Source organism: Acanthochromis polyacanthus, chromosome 21 (assembly GCF_021347895.1).
Source record: "Acanthochromis polyacanthus isolate Apoly-LR-REF ecotype Palm Island chromosome 21, KAUST_Apoly_ChrSc, whole genome shotgun sequence".
In the NCBI taxonomy this organism is placed as follows: Eukaryota; Metazoa; Chordata; class Actinopteri; family Pomacentridae; genus Acanthochromis; species Acanthochromis polyacanthus.
This window is the reverse complement of record NC_067133.1, coordinates 8,712,709-8,733,716: the sequence shown is the minus strand read 5'-3', so window position 1 is coordinate 8,733,716 and position 21,008 is coordinate 8,712,709. Positions and strand designations below refer to the sequence as shown.

The following is a 21,008-nucleotide window of genomic DNA, read 5'->3' as shown; positions in this document are numbered from 1 at the left end:
GGAAAAATGTATATGTATGAAACAAATTTACTGGTATTTCACACATTTTTTTGCTTGTTTTGTTAAATTATTCAAATGTTTCGTTTACATCTTTTTTGTCTTTTTAATGCACTGAATTTTTAGTTTTTCTTTTTGTCTGTCATTATGTTTTGCATCATTATTATGCCTATTTTTTATATATTTATATACATTTTTTTGTCTTTACTATTCCATTTAATCAAGTTCTATTACTTTACTGTATTGCTTTGCCTCGTCTTTTTTTTAAATCAATATTTTGCACTCTTAATGTACATAATTTTTCATCCAAATGTTTTTATTCTATTTTTTTAAGTTTAAACAATTTTATTCAATTGCTTTTTTAAACTCCACTATCATCTTTTAAACTAATTTTTAGCTGCTTTTTGATGATTTTACTTTCATTATTTGTCTTTTTAAATAAAGTTTCATGCATTCATGTTTAAATTTTCTATCAACTGCACTTTGAGCTGCATTAAAAATGTCTAAAAACTGCAGCAAAAACAAAGGTAAACTAACTGCTGACAGACGTGTGCAGACTCTTGTTTTCTTCCATCTCGTTCTGATTTATCGGATTTACTCGGAGCAGCATGGAAACGATTTCAGTCTCTGGTTCCTCGTTAGCTGCAGCTTTAATTTTAAATAAATAAACTCAGATGTTTCAGAACGCCTGCGAGGAAAATTCCTCGATGCCAAACTCTAACGATAATTTCCTCCCAGTTGGATCTTATTGAATGTGTATCTGAGCAGCAGAAACAAAACTCAGATAATTACATCTTTAATTAGTCTCTTTTGCTCGTTAGTTAATTCAACACAAAGATGAACTATTTGATCATTTCTTCTGAAGATTCACGTCAAACATTTCATATTCCGACGAACCCTGTCCATAAACCCAGAGAAAAACAGCTAGTGTTCACTCTGAAGATGGTTTTTTTCTTCTTTTTTTATTCGCTGAATGAAAAACAGAATCATTAATCAGCTGTTCACACATTCATTTGCTCTCTGTTGGTTAATTAATTAAAAAGAAGAAACTAATTAAAGGTGATTTAGCATCACATGGATCATTTTATCTCATTCTGGTTTAATATTTTAGATTTTATTCGGAAGAAAATCTATTGTGTTTCTGATTTTATCTTTTACATTTAGTTTTAGTTCAGAGGGGAAAAAAAGCATCAAATCAGACACATTAGTTACATTTTTGTGGATTTTGATGCAAATCTACATAAAGACAAAACAACGCTGTGGAAAAAAAGGTTGTTTAATGTTATTATATTAATACGTTGCCTTTTGAACTAATTGCTTCTAGCTTTTTCTTAATTTTATTTCTTGTTTTGCTTTTAAAATGTATTTATTTTTTCATCTTATTTCATTGTTTTGCTGTAATTTTATGTTTAGTCTTTAATTTAACTGATTCATTATTATTTTATTGCATTAATATGTATATTGAATTTTCATGTTTTGTCATTTTATTAAAGCATTTTTAATTATTATGCTTTATTTATTATAATATTAACTAAACACATTTTCTTTACTTTCATATTTTATTTCTTTTTTTATTCTTACTTTACAGTTTTAAATCCAGTTTTATATTATTTTACTGAATTACTAATTAATTTTAATTAGTTTTTCATTAAATATTACTTTCCAACAAACTTTTACAGTAATTTATATATTTTTTTACTTTACAGTTTTTAATCTGTTTTTTTCATAACATGATTTTTATTTTGTTTTTAATCTACTTTTTTGACAATTTTTATGTTTTAGTCTGTTTATCTAATTTTTATCAATTTTTAAACATTATTTGTATGTTATTCCTGTAAAACCCAAGTATAAAAAAAATGCAAAAACAACATAGTTTTTATAATAATATACATGCATAGATATAATAAAAATAATTATAAAATAAATTTAAAATAATAAAACTATAATAAAAAATAAGAAAAATACATTTTAATAAATTCTGTATTTTTGCAACAGTGGGTTTTACAGGGTTAAACTTTCTTAACCTATTTTATTAAGTTTTATCACTTTTACTCATTAAATATTCTTACTTTACTACAGATTGTTGTCTGCAGCACAAATAAAGTTTAATTGTGTGAAAATCAAATCATTCCTGACAGAAAAATTTAGATGACGTAAAAATATTCATGAAGGTTTCAGATAAGCAGAAAATGTGCAAAAATGTCCCAAAAATTAGCAGAAAGCTGAGCTGAGTTTGGTTCGTCTGGTCCCGTTTTTTCTTTTTTATCTGATTGTTTCTTTCTAATTTAGTTTTTGGTGTTGGTCTCATTAAGACTGGGAGCAGCTGTGAGTTATAAAACAGCAGATTAACGACAGAATCAAGGTCGAGCTGCTCGTCTCTTCATCCAGACGGCTTCTGCAGACGAAACCTCCATTATTAACTACCTGCTCTGCATGAACCAGAGAATTAGCAGCGACGCCCACATGAGGCAGAATATTCCCTTTATCCTGGACGCTGCAGGAGACAAACAGCGAGAGAATAATCTGCATTTAGCAGCACAGATCCTCATTATGCAGCACAAGTCTTTTATTATACAGCAGCACAAAGCTTTCATGTTCTGAATCCAGGTAACGATAGTTTTAAATCAGCTCCAGATCTGGATTCTTTGTGAGGCTTTAAATAACTTCCAGGAATCAGAAGTGACACAAAACAGCAGAAGACTGAACATCATCATCGTTCCTCCAGATTCACACAGATTTCAGAACTTTTCTGGTTCATGTCACGGATTCTTGTTGAAAAAAATCACGCAAAAACATACATTTTTTAATACGTTTTAAACGGACGCGAAGGCTTTCCCTTCAGAAAGTTTCAAAGAAATCAAAACAATCCTTCCTGGAAAAAAACATCCTGGATTTTTTCAGCTCCAGAGCTGATTTTAGGAAGACATGAGGCTGTTTAATTTGACAAAACTGAACAGTTTCTACCAAAAAAAAAAAACACGAATTTGGTTGGAACTGAGTGAATGCTAGTGGAGATATTAATTTAAAAATTAAAGATAATTATTTTTAAGTCATTGTTGTCTTTTAAACACTTTTTTTACTTACTTTTTCTTTTTATTCTTTTGTCAATACAATACAAAACAGTAACTTTATTAACTTTGTCTTCTTAATTTACAGTTTTTAATCGAATTTAAACTTACTTTTTAATCAGTTATCAATCCATTTTTTCTCATCACATTTTTTTCTTTATCTAATTTTTATTTTTAATTTAATGCTCTGCTGTACCCATTTTATTAAGTTTTATTACTTTGAATAAAATATTCTTCATTTATTGTAAACTGTTGTCTTTTGAACTAATTTTTTTTTACATTTTTAGTTATTTTATTTTCATATTTCATTTAAAAATAAAATAAAAATTAGACAGAAGTAGAAAAACAGAATATAACACACCATAAATTTAAAAAAAACTAGCTTAAAAATTGGAGAGTATCTGATTAAAAATATAGTAAAAACAAAAACTGGATTAAAAACTAAAGAAAACTCTGCTGAATCTGCATTTAGAAAATCTTTTATGACCTAATTTGACTAAATATCTTGTATTTGCTGTTTTTTGGATGTTTTGCACGTGTGAGTCGAGCTAAAATCTTGCAGCCAGACGTGGTGTTTCCTGCTGCAGACTCTTAGAGAAAGCATCTCTGGTTCATTTAAAGGTTCAGCTGAACGCCCAGCAGCTTCCAAACTCAACAGAGACGTGTTTATTCTGGATGTTTTTTGTTTTCTCCGTCGACCTGGAGAACAGGTGGAGTCTAATGACGGTCATTACTCACCTCTCTCGGACGCCGGCGCCAAATCTATGAAGCTCCGACACTTTTCACCTGAGAGGACAGACAGAGGTGATGGAGGGGAGATGGAGGAGGAAGAGGGGGAGGAAGAGGGGGAGGATGGAGTGATCAGAGGGGAAATGAAAACAGAAGGTGGAGGAAGAGAAAAGAGAAAATGATCAAGTTAGGAGTGGACGCTACAAACAAAGACGTCCTGAACGTCATCAGCTCTGATTTCAGTTTCACTTGACTGTCAGGATAACACAGTTAATAACGATTTAATTTTTTTTTTAAAAAGACACAAAGTGACCAGAAAGAGAATAAAAATATCTATAAAGAGCTACACGATTCCTACAAAGAGACACGCAATGTCAGCAAAAAGACAACAGATACAAAGTGAATAAAATGATTACAAATAGACACAAAATGACCTCAAAGGCTATTAAACGACAGCAAAGAGACACAAAATGACCACAGAGATCCAATATGACAACAAAGAGAGACAAAATGACCACAAAGACCTAATATGACAACAAAGAGAGGCAAAATGACCACAGAGATCCAATATGACCACAGAGAGACAAAATGACCACAAAGAGACACAAAATGACCACAAAGAGATACAAAATGACCAAAGAGACACAAAATTACCACAAAAAGATACAAAGTGACAACAAAGAGACCCAAAGTGACCACAAAGAGACATAAAATGACCACAAAGAGACACAAAATGACCAAAGAGACACAAAATTATCACAAAAAGATACAAAGTGACAACAAAGAGACACAAAGTGACCACAAAGAGACACAAAGTGACCAGAAAGAAACACAAAACGACCAGAAAGAAACACAAAACGACCAGAAAGAAACACAAAACGACCAGAAAGAGACACAAAATGACCAGAAAGAGACACAAAATGACCAGAAAGAGACACAAAGTGACAACAAAGAGACACAAAGTGACAACAAAGAAACACAAAACGACCAGAAAGAAACACAAAATTACCAGAAAGAGACACAAAGTGACCACAAAGAGACACAAAATGACCAGAAAGAGACACAAAGTGACCACAAAGAGACACAAAGTGACCACAAAGAGACACAAAGTGACCACAAAGAGACACACAGTGACCACAAAGAGACACAAAATGACCAGAAAGAGACACAAAATTACCAGAAAGAGACACAAAGTGACCACAAAGAGACACAAAGTGATCACAAAGAGACACAAAATGTCCAGAAAGAGACACAAAGTGACCACAAAGAGACACAAAATGACCAGAAAGAGACACAAAGTGACAACAAAAACACACAAAGTGACCACAAAGAGACACAAAGTGACCACAAAGAGACACAAAGTGACCACAAAGAGACACACAGTGACCACAAAGAGACACACAGTGACCACAAAGAGACACAAAATGACCAGAAAGAGACACAAAATTACCACAAAGAGACACAAAGTGACCACAAAGAGACACAAAGTGATCACAAAGAGACACAAAATGACCAGAAAGAGACACAAAGTGAGAGACACAAAATGACCACAAAGAGACACAAAACAACCATGAAAAGACACAAAACCATTTTTTTGACCAAGTATCTGTAAAATAAAGTGATTTTTTTAAAACTTCAGTTAAAACACTAGTTTTCTAAAACATGTTGTCAATCTGCTGTTTGAAGCTAAAACTTGTGTGCATTGTGAGTTTCTTGATCCAGTTATTAATCATCGTTATTAATCATCGTTTTCAGGGTTAAAACAGGGGAAAAGGTGAAAACTGTGGAGCTGCTGCAGCGTCTGATTAAGAATCTAAACCGTAATTAAAGCGTCTGTATAAGTATTCATCCAAACTGCTCATCAGGAAGAAGCTGTTTCAGGTGTTTTACTTTCATTATTCCCGGCTCCGTCTAATCGCTGCTCCTCGTCGTTTACGGTTCATTGCGGCTCTAATGAGAACAAACGGTTCTTTAAAACAGCAGCATCTCTTCTACAGCTGAGTCTCCGGATCAATAACTCAGCACCAGGTGAAACTTTACGCACAAAAATAAGAAGAAAATGTGACTTTTCTACCAATAAACTCAACAATTACATTTATTAGCAAAAAATTTGTCAAAATAAATAATAATAATCAGCATTTACAGGTATTTCAAGAAATACTTGTTTTTTTGTCAGACACCGGTGCCTACATTACCCATGATGCACTCTGACAGGTGCACTGTAAAAAATTGTTTTAAAAAATTGGCAGCAAAGATTCCAAAAAAATAATTCAAACATTGTAAAAACAATAAAAATAACAGCAATAATGTGTAATAAAAAAGATAAAATAATTTATTTAAACGCATTTAGAGAAATAAAATTTTTATTACACTTTTCTTGATAATTATAGGTAATAAAAAATGAATTACTACTTTTAAAAAATATATTTTTCATGTGGAAATTAAGCATAGTTTATGATTTTACTAGTTATTATCTGCAACAGTTAAAAAGAAATATTTAAATCCATTACCTTCATAAAAGAGCACATATCTGTAAAATAATAATATTTATACAGATTCAAATATAGTTAAAAGTGCAATTTGTGAAAAAAAATTACGAGCTACTACACTTTTTTTCTGTGATTTTACTCGATATGTTCTGATATTTAACAAAACAGGAAAAATCTGTGGAATAACAGTTGAATGCTATTAATTACTGCCACCTATTGGACAGGAGTGGAGCTACACAAAAATAACATTAAATCAGCTTTTCACACTTATTCAGCTGCACATCTGAATGCAAATAACGAAGAAAGTGAAGGAACCTTTTAGTTCTGTAGTGAATTAAACCTTAAAATGTGTCGCTGCTGACAGACACAAACCCTAAAATAGAACATTTTGGTGTGAAAAAGTGAACTTGGAGTGAGTTAAAGCCTCTTCTTGGAGCAGCAGAGTCAGTTTGAGCTTCTTATGAGCGCCGCTGCCAGTCGTGATATAATGAAGGCGGTAAGCTGAAGTCGTCAGGACGTTTTAATTTAACCTTTAAAAGACCAGGTGGCCTCAATTACACAAAAAATCTACAGATATTGAATCACAGTCACACCCACACAGGTCAAAAGGTGAAAGCTCAACTTCTATCTGCATCGATATTTGTTCAGGTAATGTCCTCCTCCTTTAATTTAACTTTCAATTTACAGTTTTCTTCACATTACATTAAAGAACTTGCAGAGATTAACATGTGAGCTTTAAAACTATTTTCTTTATTTTACAGAAGCCCTGAAAACAAATTGGACCTCGCTAAGAAGCACGCTGATTAATAATTCCTGTGCAGCGCTGGCAGAAAAACTTCCTCTTATCGGGCAACAGCAAGAATAATTAATATCAGATTAATATTTAACAGAGAAAATATCTGGAGCAGCAGATGTGTGGATGGAGACGAGGAGACAGGTGACAACATTTAGAAAATCACATCTAATGATGATATACATCGTTAACGAGAAGCATGATGCTGCCACCACCATGCTTTACATTATGATGCTGGCACCACCATGCTTCACGTCATGATGCTGCCTCCACCATGCTTCACGTCATGATGCTGCCTCCACCATGCTTCACATCACGATACTGCCACCACCATGCTTCACATCATACTGCTTCCACCACCATGCTTCACGTCATGATGCTGCCACTACCATGCTTCATGTCATGATAATGCCTCCACCATGCTTCATGTCATGATGCCGCCACCACCATGCTTCACATCATGATGCCGCCACCTCCATGCTTCACATCATGATGATGCTCCCACCATGTTTCACGTCATGATGCTGCCACCTCCACCATGCATCACGTCATAATGCTGTCACTACCATGCTTCACTTCATGATGCTGCCACCACCATGCTTCACGTCATAATGCTGTCACCACTGTGTTTTCGATGATATGCAAAGATTAGTGTGCAAAACATAGTGTCTCGTTTCATAACAAAAGCTCCATTCTGGCCTCCTCAGACCTAAGAACCTTCTTCCAGTTGACTTCAGAGTCTCCACATGTCTTCTGGTGAACTCTAGTCCAGATTTAATATGAACTTTTTTTCCATCAGAGTCTTTCTCTTTGTCTCCATAAAGCTTTGACTGGTGAAGAACAGACAACAGTTGTTGTATGAACAGTCTCTCCCATCTCAGCTGCTGAAGCTTGGAACTCCTTCAGAGGAATCATAGGTGTCTTGGTTTCCTCCCTCACTCGTCTCTTCTCGGTCTCTCAGTTTTTGAGGACGTCCTGCTCTAGTCAGATTTACTCATGTTCCATATTCCTTCAATTTCTTCATGATGGAGTTAACTGGACTCCAAGAGATATTCAGTAACTTAGACATTTTCTTGTATCATCTCCTGACTGATGCTTTTCAACAACCTTTTCCTTGGAGTGTTCTTTCGTCGTCATGGTGCAGGTATAAGCAACGTCTTTCAGAGTAAAAACACAGACTGTATTTTTCATCTTCGATATCCTCACAGTTGAGTAAAACATCAGCCGGCTGTTGTTTTTCATCAGTTACCGGCTCATAGTGCTGACTGCTCAGCGTGAAGCTGAAGACGTGAAAAAAGCCGGAGATTGAAGTCGACACTGATGAACTGCAGGTTGTAAACAAAGCTGCCACACCAGCAGCTTCACTTCTCACCACAGACCGAGCGTAAAGAAGGACGACATGACAGCTGTGTGGAGGTGAAGCCAGAATATCTGCTAACACCTCGACCTTCTTGTATAATTTTACGTTTTTGAACAATTTACTGATATTTTTAGTCATTTTAGAAGCACTGTGCACTGCAAAAAAACTGTAGTAGTCACTATAAAATGTAAACAAGTAATTTCTTTAAAACATTTTTATGTGTATTTTTCTTTAAATTTACTGCTATCCTACAAATTTCCCATTTTATATTTTACATGTTATTTTGTCTTTTTCTGGTTAACCAATGTATCAGTGTTTAAGTCATTGCACACTGTAAAAAATACCTTTAACAATACAAAGGATTTGGAATTTTTTAAACAACATACCATTGTGTTTTATTGTATTTTTTGCAACTCTGAGCATTTCATTCAGTGTCCACTTTTAAAATGAACTATTTAAATATTTTAAATTTAATTTCTTGAAAATTTCTTCTGAACAATTTACAGATACGTTTCAGATTTGAAAAACATTCATTTTCTAAGCATTTAATTGCAGTTTTTAAAACAATTTTCTGCTATTTTACACATTTTCCCTGTTCTTTTTGACATAATTTATTCATGTTTTGACGATTTTCCAAGCATTTTAATTACTGTAAAAAGACTTTTTTTCAAAAACAATAAACCACTTTAATTGTTGTTATAAAAATAGTTTACTATTATTTTACAGATTGTCCTTGTTTTAGTTGTTTCACACTGGCCTGTGAAGCATTTTAAATAACCCTATGTTTATAATAAGGTGTTATACAAATAAACTGCTCTGTACAAGTAAATCAGGTTAGTTTCTTCTTATCTCAGCCTCACAGTGACCATTAAAAAGAAAATGGATAAATAAAAGAGAATAATGACAGAAGTCTCACTGTAAAATGTTAATTAACATCACTCATTGTTTTACAGTGTTTGTCAGGAAAATTATAGTTTCCCCCAGTATTTACTGAGCTTATTTTTTTAAAGAATGAACTCTCTCTTCAGCAGGAGTTGAATAACTTGAAGCTGAGAACATAAACAGAGTAACAAGGTCAGCTTGTGGGATTAAAAAGGGGCTGCAACTAACAAATATTTGCATTTGTGATTGTTTCCTAGATTAAATATTTAGTCTGAACAATAAAACTACATAAAATGTTCGTCCAAAATCTCTGACAGGACAAACTGGCAGCTTGGGATTTCTTGTTTTTCCTTGATCCAGAGCCCAAAACTAAAATATGTTTAATGCAAGTGAAAGAAAAACAGCAAATCTTCATTTTTTTTTTTCTGGCAAATAAAAGATCGTATTTCTGCTCACAGAGTGATTCACACTCTGGAGACAAGCCGTCCTTCACCCACCGTTTATTTCCATTCATAAAATGACCCACATCAATCAACCTGCATGGATTCAACTCCAAGGACATTTCTCTGCTCCTGCAGCGTTCAATGCACCTTGAACGCATCACATCTGTCTCTAAAAACCTAAATATCTCGACTACTAAAAACACACAAAAACGACCAGTAATTTAATTAAAACGGATTGAACCTATGTCGGTTTTACGCACAGAAATGTTGCTTTTTGGTGCGTAAAAACCACATTTCTGACGTGTTTCCTTAATTTTTGACTGAAGCGTGACTTTGCTCTCAGCTAGTAAATTAAACTGTGATTAACTTCGGCTGCTGCTCACAGACAACATGTTGAATCGTGAGAAGTAACATCACAGAACAACATCTGCTCCTAAATGCGCTCAGATGACGTTTGTTCGTCTTCTTTGTGGAACAACTTTGCAGACGCGTGGACCCACCTGCTTCGTGGATGTTCTCCTCGCAGGAGTACCAGATTCCGGTGTGGAAGCGGCGGAACAGGAAGCGGTCGTCCCCGGTCTCCCAGCTGTAGTGCACCTTGCTCTGATCCGTCTCGTTCACGCCGTAGTCGATGCAGTTGTGGTGCCGCTGCTTGCTGCAGTTGGGTTTGGGGACGCGCTGGGTTCCTTCGCACCAGTACGTGGTGATGAAGGCGGTGGTGGAGAAGAACAACGCCACCAGGTTCAGACCCACTGACAGCAGGGCGCGACATTTCCGCGTCGTCTTCATGATGTCGGAGCGACCGGCCGCGTCCCCGCAGGCGGCCAGAAAGTTCATCCAAGACGCGGAGCAGCGGAGGCGGTCAGCGGCGGAGCGGCATGGCGCGGCGGAGGCGCACAGAGGAAATTACGCGCGTCTCCTCCGCGTCTTTTCTCCTCTTGGTGCCAGTTTGTCCTCAGAGCGGAGAGAAAATCGACGCAGAGCCGTGAATGGTGGGTGTCTTCTTCCATCTACCGCACATCTGGCAGCTTCCAGCAGCTTCAGGGAAGGAGGAGACGGAGCTGCTGCACCGGCGGACACAGGGACAGTACTGAGGAGAGGCTCTGACACCGGAGCGTCTCTCTCTCGCTCTCTCTCTCTCCCTCTCTCTCTCTCTCCTGTGTGTCTGTGCGTCATCACCGTGACCGAACTGTTCATATGAGGGGAAAGAGTCAGACCTCCACCATAGTTGCAACTTCTAATAATCGATCTGTAGGCTGTAGATCTTACTCGCTATAAAATGTTCATCATTAAAGAAATCCAAAGAAATGTCAAGTTAAATGAAGAAAATAAGTAATTGTGTAAATATTCACCCCTTTCAAAGTGACTAATTGAACTCAGGTGCAGTCAGTTGGTGCTAGAAGTCCCACAGTCAGTGAAATAAAGATGATCTGAGGTCAGCAGCATCATGACGTGAAGCATTGCAGTGGAAGCATCATGACATGAAGCATGGTGGTGGTGGCATCATGACGTGAAGCACGGCGGTGGAGGCATCATGACGTGAAGCACGGCGGTGGCGGCATCATGACGTGAAGCACGGCGGTGGCGGCTTCATGACGTGAAGCACGGCGGTGGCGGCATCATGACGTGAAGCATGGCGGTGGAAGCATCATGACGTGAAGCATGGTGGTGGCGGCTTCATGATGTGAAGCACGGCAGTGGCGGCATCATGACGTGAAGCACGGCGGTGGCGGCATCATGACGTGAAGCACGGTGGTGGCGGCATCATGACGTGAAGCATGGCAGTGGAAGCATCATGACGTGAAACATGTCATGATGTGAAGCATGGCGGTGGCAGCATTATGATGTGAAGCATGGTGGTGGCGGCATCATGATGTGAAGCGTGGTGGTGGCAGCATTATGATGTGAAGCATGGTGGTGGCGGCATCATGATGTGAAGCGTGGTGGTGGCGGCATCATGATGTGAAGCGTGGTGGTGGCAGCATTATGATGTGAAGCATTGCGGTGGCAGCATCATGAGACCAACAGGATTAATGGAATAATTCTAACTCAAAGACACATGGATAATATTTCAGGTCTGAAGCTCAGAATGCAGATTGGTGTTCTTTTTTTCTGCAGGTGTGATGTTCTGATGGATCCATAGAAACCGACCAGCCCTCGGTATCGACCCGGTCCGAAGAGATCTCACATCTCCAGGCATAAAAATGAGCAGCGACAAGGCCGGGCCGCCCACCGTCCCGATCCATCAGCGCTCACTTTACGGCCTCCACCTCCGGATCAATACAGCTGCATGTGGAGGTGAGTGTTTGTTTGGAAGCTCAGGCCCGGTCCAGACTGAGGCAGAGCACCTCAGGACAGGCCCGGTCCAGACTGAGGCAGAGCACCTCAGGACAGTCGATAACCAGCAGAAAACCACTGATGAATGTGTGATAATGCTGCCGGTTTATCAGACTCAGATAATATCAGCCCATACAGCTCGTCTGTTTTGGCCTTCAAACACATGAAAAAGAAGGTTCAGACTGAAGCTTGACATTGCTCACAACATGTAAAATAAATAAATATTATGTAAAATTACAACTAAAAACTGCATTTTTCATGATGGAAAATTATAATTTTTTTTAGTGACGTGGTTGTTATTGTTCAATAGTTTTCTGTGCTTCGCCTGCTGGAATTTGAACATTTTTTTAACATATTTTTATAGTTTTACAGTATGAATTACTTTTCAGAATATAGAGGAAACAGTGTATATAAACACTGGTGCTAACTGTTGCAGTAAAGTTGATTTAAACATTTATGTCATGATTGTTTCTTTCTCCGTCCTGTATTTCTTGGTCATATCCTGTTTTCACACTGCTTTATTTTCACACTAATAATGAAAGACACAATGAAAACTGTCACCTAAATACATTCTAGGTGGTAAATCTTCAGTTAGAGCACTTTACCTCAACACAAATCAAATATTTAAAGCGTTCACCAAACGCAGCGAGAATCAAAAACACTCCTCTGGTTTGTGCTTTTGCGTCAGAGTGCAATTTGGTTTATTTTCGGCCTCCAGAATAGAGCTGTGAATCATTTTATCTGACTGAATCCCCTTCTTGGCTTGAAAACGCACACCTGCACTCTCGCACAAACACATATATTCTGCAGTGCTGTTGGACGACTGCCCCTGACGAGATTTCCCTTTGGATATATGGGACCATCTGTGGGTTCGCCCCGGCTTTGTTTGCCGTCTGAATTAAATCCCGCCACCAGCCAGTAGATCACGACGTCCGAGTTAACACGGCTCACTGCAGCAGCAGCAGGTAATGCGATACTCCCCAGAAGGCTGCAACAACTACATCAACACACCTCTGCTTTTATTCACTCCAAACTTATCCTGAGGATTTTAAAATGTGAGCAAACTTGAGCCACCTTTTACGTACTTTGTTGCAGAGTTTGTTGGACAAACTTGCTGCTCATCACTGTTAATAAAGGAGGGCAGAAACACAAACTGAATGATGTAAATATCAGTGTTTTGATCCAGTTATTACTATTACAATGAAACAAAAGATAACCATGAAGTCAAGCAAAATGACAATAAAAAGAAACCAGATGTTCCTACTGTGACAAAAAAAAGTTACCACAGAGATGCAAATCAGTTGAACTGAGATGAAAAATGAGAAAACAAAGGATCAATTTTAAATGCAACAAAATACATTGAATTGTAAAATGACCAAAATAAATGCATTAATAAATGTAAAGGGATTCAAAAGGACCTCAACGAGACAAAAAAATGTCTCAAATTTAAAACAAAACAGATGCAAAATGATCACATTCTGGCACGAAATGACCTTAAAGAAACACAGAAACACAGAATGATTACAAAAGACACAAGACAACAAAAATTAAATGCAAACAAACTGAGACACAAAATTCACACTTTGCATACCTAAAAGTGACCAACTCTACAAACATAAGAACAAACGGATGGCATTCCTGCATGTCATCACAAATACACCATCCCCACCGTGAAGCATGGTAGTGGCAGCATCATGATGTGAAGCATGGTGGTGGCACCATCTTGGTGTGAAGCACGGTGGTGGCGGCATCATGATGTGAAGCACGGTGGTGGCGGCATCATGATGTGAAGCACAATGGTGGCGGCATCATGACGTGAAGCATGGTGGTGGCAGCATCATAATATGAAGCATGGTGGTGACAGCATCATAATATGAAGCACGGTGGTGGCAGTATCATGACGTGAAGCATGGTGGAGGCAGCATCATCACAGTCTTAGTCAGGTAGTTGGTAAACATTGTGGTACTTCGTGTCTTTTCTGAGTCTCAGCAGGTCGGCAGGTCATCCTACATGTCAAAAGGTCACGGAGATGTTGAAATGCTGTTTTCATGTCTGGAAGAGGCTGTGCAGGCATAAACCCATGTACAGCTGTTCCTCAGTGAGCTGTTCTAGGACTCTTCTGATCCTGTTTGTTTGTACGTCCGCACTGATGAGAGCAGAAAATGACTCCACAGCTTTAAACACAAACACAGGACACGACTTAAAACCACGTTATACTGACTTATTTAATCAACAGCCTGATCTGATACCCAGCAAACTGCAACGTGGAGCTGAAACTTGCTGACAGATTTTCACTTTTTTGGTTCTTTGTTTTACAGGTGTTTTTTATTTTTACAGGTTTTAAAATTACTTACTTAAATGCATTTGTCTGGTAGAATAGATGTCAAATTGATTGATTTTTTTTTTCTTTTAACAGTGTAGGAAAGACGGTTAGCCGTCTGCAATACTGTCGATGCAACAGTTATTTCTCTCTTCACTCTGGTTCTCTTGCTGTGAATGTTTCTTTCTGTACTTCAGACATGAAGGATGAAGGTTTGGATGCAGCTGGAGGGGCTCCTGGGAAACCTGCAGCTGTCTCCAGGTAACATCTGGACTCTCTGCTGGAGGCGTCACAGGTGAGGAAACTGTCTGCCTCCGCTCACCTGTTGGAAGGTGAGTTTGGGAAAATCAGGCCAAGCTGATGCAATTTCAAACTTTACAGAATAACTTCAGAGTTTAAAAAAAAATCCCCTGAAAACTGTAAAAATGATGAAAATAACAGCAAATATCTCTAAAACAATATTTTAGTGGATTTAAATAGAATAAAAATGAGTAAAACATAATAAAAACCTCAACAGCAACGTAAAATATTTTCCACATTAAAAATCAGTTTTTATAAATGCTAGTTCATTTAAAGCCATCTAAAACTATTATTATTTTACGGATATTTGCATTTATTTGAAAGAAACATTGCATGTGTTAAGGGTTAATTTTTAAAATATTTTTTACAGATTTTGTTAAATTACAGATAATATTTAGAAACAGGCTGAAACTGTAAATAATGTCTAAATTAATCATCTGTATTTATAGAAATAACCATTTGTTCTTTTACAGAAAAATTTGACTATAAAATCAAATTGTTTCACTGTATTTAAATGAGCAAAAATCTTCTTTTATATAGATGTTTTCTAGTATTTGAAAGAATCTCTCACGTAAAGAAAGAAAACATATTAATTTACATGTTGACTGTAAAAAAAAACCCCATCAGACTTTAACTCTAAATAATGTCCACATAAATTATACAAACACTACAGTCTGAAAAGGAGAGCAGACTGAACACGGAGCATCCTGAAGTACTCCGTACCTGTATTTAATTCACCTTGTTGGGAGGGAAAATAAATAAATAAAGCAGCAGTATGCGGTGAAAATAACCTGAGAATCAATTCCACGCTCAGCAGATTTCACCTGGTTGTTTTTCCAATTATGTGTCTGGATAAACGCAGGAGGGTGAGAAGGGGAGAAGATGTTTATTCTGGCCAGTAAATGACATTTATGCAAATTCCCAGAGGATGATGCTGACAGCAGCAGCAGCAGCAGCAGCAGCAGCGTGTCCAGACACATGTTCTAACATCCTGTTGTCCTCAGATTAAATGATGCTGCAGCTCCAAGAACCTGAACCTGAAGGAAAACCTGCAGGAAAGAGTCTGGTTTCATTTATAGGTTACTAAATGAGCTCAAAGACACACAATATAGCCACAAAGTGACCACAAAGTTATAAAAAAAATAACCAGAGACCCAAAATGATGAGAAAAAGACACCAGATTAACACAAAATGACAAGAAAGAGACAAAAAATTACAAGAAAGAGGAAAAAAATGACAAGAAAAAGACAGAAAATGACCACAGAGATACAAAATGACCAAAAACAGACATAAAATGAAACAAAATGACAAGAAATAGACAAAAAAATGACAAGAAAAAGACAGAAAATGACAAGAAAAAGACACAAAATGACCACAAAGAGACACAAAATGGCAAGAAAGGCACACAACATGACCACAAAGTGACCACAAAATTACACAAAATAACCACTAAGAGACACAAAATGATGAGGAAAAAGACACCAAATTAACACAAAATGACACAAAATGACAAGAAAGAGACAAAATGACAAGAAAGGGACACAAAATGACAAGAAAGAGACAAAAAATGACCACAAAGAGCCATAAAATGACACAAAGTGACAAGAAAGAGAAAGGACATCCATAGGTGTAATGCATTTCCTAGAGCCTTACCCTAACCTTAACCATCACAACTGATTGCCTAACCCTAATCCTTACCCTAACCCTAACCAAACCTCAATTCATACCTGTTCTCTAAAAACAAGTCTTCACCCTCAAACATGGCTGTTTCAAAGTGAGGACCGGCCAAAATGTCCTCACTTTGTAAAAATGTCCTCACTTTGATAGTTAAATGCAGAAAATGGTACTCACCATGTAGCAAGTACAAGAACACACACACACACACACACACACACACACACACACACACACACACACACACACACACACACACACACACACACACACACAGTGACAAGAAAGAGACACAAAATTACCAGAAAAAGACATAGAATAACCACAGGGACACAAAATAACAAGAGAGACGCACAAAAAATGACAAGAAAGAGACACAAAATGACTACAAAATGACATATAGGTCATTTTACGTTGGGCTTTTCTCGTGAACCTGTCGAACCTGAACTCATCTAAATTCATTCTCCGGTGAAGTTTGTTGGATTTGCATTAAGATGATTCTGTCTTTGTGTTTGCTCTGAAGGCAGCTGCTGTTTGAATTCACCCACACGTCCTTAGCAATAACACTTTGCACACAGAAAGAGAAAAATGTCTTTTCTAGCCTCAAAAGCTGAATTTTTACAGGTGAAATCTTTTCTGTTCAAAGAAAAACAGCTGACCTTGTTTGCTCTTTGTGAAGCATTTTATGAAAAACTCCTTTTTTCATAAAACCACTGACAATCAGTGTATTCAGGCTCAATAAGAGCAAGATGTTGGGAGTGAAAAACTAAATAAGAAAACATAAAAGAGTGTTTTTAACTTTGCAATTTGGGTTTTTGGGTATTTTTTAACTTTCATTGCAGCAAACGGTGGCTTTGAGTCAGCATCTTACAGAGCCCACATTCCTCATAATATGGTCATTTACATGTTTATAAATTTGTTTTTGTGCTCTACTAGATTATATACGTGAATACTTACATGCTTTAAATGCATTATTTTGATTATATCTGCAAGGATTTCCGTACAGGCTGAGGATGATCCAACATACATGTGAAGAATCTTCTCCACCGAGCAGAGTTGGATCAATTCACGGAAAATAACCAAAGAAAGATGCTATAAATCTCCACATTAGACATAAAGTGTCCAAAATGTGGCACAAAATGACCTCAAAGAAACACCGTATGACTACAGAGAGATGCAAAACTATCCAAACATGACACCAAATGTGCAAAATAAGACAAAAAATAAGCATGAAATGACTAACAGGAGACACAAATTTGCAAAAAGTGGCACGAAAAGATGCAAAACACCCAAAATGAGCTCCAAAATGTGGCACAAAGTGACCTCACAGTGACACAAATTGAACCAAAGCAATCAAAATTAAATGCAAACAACCAAAGAACAATGCAAAACCTCCAATTTAGACATAAAATGCCCAAAATGTGACACAAAATGACCTCAAAGAAACACAGAATGACTACAGAGAGATGCAAAACATCACAACATGACACCAAAATGGGACAAGAAACAATGATGAAGAGGTGCAAAAGAACCAAAGTGAGCCAACAGGTGTCTAAAATGTGACAAAGAATGAATACAGAGGGACACAAATTGATGCAAAATGGCCAAAACTAAATTCACACAAGCAAAAAGATGTAAAATCTCCAAATGCAGATGTAAAGGGTGCAAATTGAGGAAATAAATAAATGACTACAAAGACATGCAATAACTAAAACGGGACAAAAAAAGCAATGAAAAAGACATGCAAAACTTTTTTAAAAAAAAGCACAAAATAACTAAAACAAGACAAAAAAACAATATAAAAGACATGCAGAACAATTAAAATATGACACAAAATGACTAAACGGGACAAAAAACAACAATAAAGACATGCAACACTATTTAAATATTACACAAAATAACTAAAACAGAGTAAAAAAAACAAAAATTAAGACATGCAAAGCTACCAAAATGACCTCAAAGAGACACAAATTAGTGCAAAACGACAAAAACTAAATGCAAACAAGCAAAAAGAGATGAAAAATCTCCAATTATAAAGGGTCCAAACTGGGACAAAAAATGACAATAGAGATGCAAAAAAAAAAGAAAAACATCTGCAGTCGGAAATACAAAGCAAACAAAAACGTCAGAATGTTGTTTAAGTGTTGTGTTCGGTCGTGTTTACGTCATGAAGACAGCAGAGTTGCAGTGGACAGACGTCTTTTAACGCCTTTTTTGGTTGTTGTTTTCTTCAGTTTGTGCCGATTTTTCCCGTCTTTCTCACGTGTGCAGCTCTCTTGCCCCCAGCAGGTCGAGCGTGATTTAAATCTGTGTTTTTCTACGTGTTCTAACCTCTGTGTTTGTTCACTTCCTGCTCCAGGGCTCCACAGTTTAACCTGCTCACGAAGTGACGCAGCGATTAGTCCAGACCGGCTGCACAACAGGCCCGAGCTCGCATCCAGAATCACTGCGATCCTGATTTAATTTCACACCTGCTGCTGCTTTCAGGCAGACAAGCTGGAATCGGACTCGAACGGTGTCTCGTCTCGACTCGCCCCGACTCATCAATTCGGAGGCGAAGATCCCTGAAGGACTGATCTCATCTCTGTTTTCTGAGCCTTTTCTCTGCAACAAAAACAAGCCTGTGACGGCAGCAATCCGGGCCAGCGCCGGGTTTCTGCTCCTGCAAATTGGTTGCACGTACAAAAGCAATGATTTCTCAGAGACCTGGTCGGAAATTCAGGAGAAAATCCTCAGTTTGGCGCCTATATGACCCATACACTTTACACTTTATAAGCCCAAAAGTGACCAAATCTACAAAAGAAAGGAGCAAACTGATGGCATGTCACCTCAGTCTTCACACTCGTTACTTCTTTCAGGCAACTCACTTCCCAGAGTAGGCATTTTATCCTTTTTTTTATTAAATTTTTTCAATAATTTCACATTAAGCATGGTGGTGGCAGTATCATAGCATGCCATGATGCTGCCACCACCATGCTTCATATCATGATGCCGCTACCACTAGGCTTGTTTTATTGCACTTATGCCGATTGTTTTCTCCTGACTAGGTCCTTGCTTGTGTTGTATCTCCTCTCAGATGTAGGTCGCTTTGGATAAAAGCGTCTGCTAAATGAAATTGCAATTCAGTCAAACTTTATTTTTGTCTTATCATGAGTAGCCTGTTCTTCCAGTCTCAGGTTTTGCTTTTCAGAATATTAACAAAAGAAAAAGGATGCTGTCCACATATATGAGAAAGCAAGGAAGGAAAAATCAGACCCACAGATCAGAGCAGTGTCGCAGCTGTAGCACATATTTTCATCGGAAATAATAAAATTCTCCGTTCAGTGCAGCAGCTGTGACGGGGCAGGGTGGCGGTTTCTTTGTGTTGTGGGGAGAAATAACTTTATTTCAGCACCTTTATTTAATTGTGACGAGTTTCATGTCGTTTCCTCTCAGGCTGAGCTGCTCGTCTCCTCTCAGCAGCTTCAGATTTCCACCAGTGAGGAATACAAGGGGTCAGCAAACTCGATAAGAATTTTTAACGAGTCAGCCATCCCACTGTAAATAGGATCCTTTAACTACAAAATCAATCCTCTTTTTCCTGAGCTGTGTTCACATTTTCAGCCTTTCTGCCTCCGTCCATCCATCTGTCCAGGCTGCTGACTGATGGATTCATTCCGACACTTCCTCTCCTCATGATTTGCTCTGTTTGTTTCCCCTCAGAAAAAGCCTCAGTCTGTTGAAAATGTAGGTTTTCCTTTCGCTCGTTTTGTGCCTAAGTTTGATCAGTGTGCATCTCTTTCATGCAAAGTGACCAAAATGAAATGTCGTTTTTTTGTCACACTTGGGATATTTTGTGTCTCTTTGTGGTATTTTTCTTTGGCATTTTTAGCGTTTATTATATAAGACAGTGGAGAGAGAGAGAGAGACAGGAAACATGGGTAAAAGACAGCAAATGGCCGTGGGTTGGACTTGAACCCATGTCACCCTCTCAACCAGTTGCCGGGGCGCCCTCTTTGTGGTTATTTGGCATGAGTTTATGTTAGTTTTTTGGGCCATTTTATGTCATTTTCTGTGTTATTTTGATCATTTCTAATTCCCTGTGGCTGTTTACATTTTCATTTTGGTTGTTCTGCATCTTTGGGTTACATCCATCAAGTTTTTTCTTGCCAATGTCTTCTGAGAGCTTGCTCTGTGGGTTCAGCCCATTAGGGTTCTCTAAATCGTCTTGAGACAATCTGAATTGTAATTGGCGCTGTATAAATAAAATTGAATTAAATTGAATTCTGCTTCATACTGAGGTATTTTTTTAGTCACATTTGAGTCAGTTTTCTGTCACATTTTGATTGTTTTGCAGCTCTATGTCATGGTTTTCATTTAATTTGGGACATTTTGTCTGTTTTTGTGGCCGTCTCTTCATGGCTGTTTTTGTTCCATTTTGTTAATTTTCTGTCATTCTGATACGTTTGCATGTTTTGCGTTTTGTTGCCTTTAACTTTGGTCCGCTGTTGATCCATTTTTATATATTTGGCATCTTTGAGGTCACTTTGTTGTGACATTTGGCACATTTTGTCTCTTTTTTGTGTTGCTTTATTTTAAGTCTTTTTCTCACAATTTGCAAAAAGGTTCTCTAGTCT

The 21,008-nt window shown here is 37.4% G+C and overlaps 1 protein-coding gene and 1 long non-coding RNA gene across 3 annotated transcripts in view; one reads left to right on the top strand and one right to left on the bottom strand.

Annotated features, from left to right (window-relative positions):
* Nucleotides 1-10,867, bottom strand: part of gsg1l (gsg1-like) — a 37,058-nt gene extending 26,191 nt beyond the window's left edge. The window contains exons 1-2 of one of the 2 annotated variants that reach the window (XM_051941245.1): nt 10,262-10,867; nt 3,804-3,851 (exon numbers count right to left, since the gene is read on the bottom strand). In XM_051941245.1, the coding sequence (XP_051797205.1) occupies nt 3,804-3,851; nt 10,262-10,598 (385 nt within the window). In that variant the 5' untranslated portion in view covers nt 10,599-10,867. The remainder of the gene's footprint in view (nt 1-3,803; nt 3,852-10,261) is intronic. The other variant, XM_051941247.1, reaches the window with a different exon arrangement.
* A 29-nt stretch (nt 10,868-10,896) lies between these two features.
* Nucleotides 10,897-20,655, top strand: LOC127531594 (uncharacterized). Its single transcript, XR_007938731.1, has 3 exons — nt 10,897-12,059; nt 14,616-14,713; nt 18,752-20,655. It is a non-coding gene; the product is annotated as an uncharacterized LOC127531594 (long non-coding RNA).
* Nucleotides 20,656-21,008: the final 353 nt, after the last annotated feature.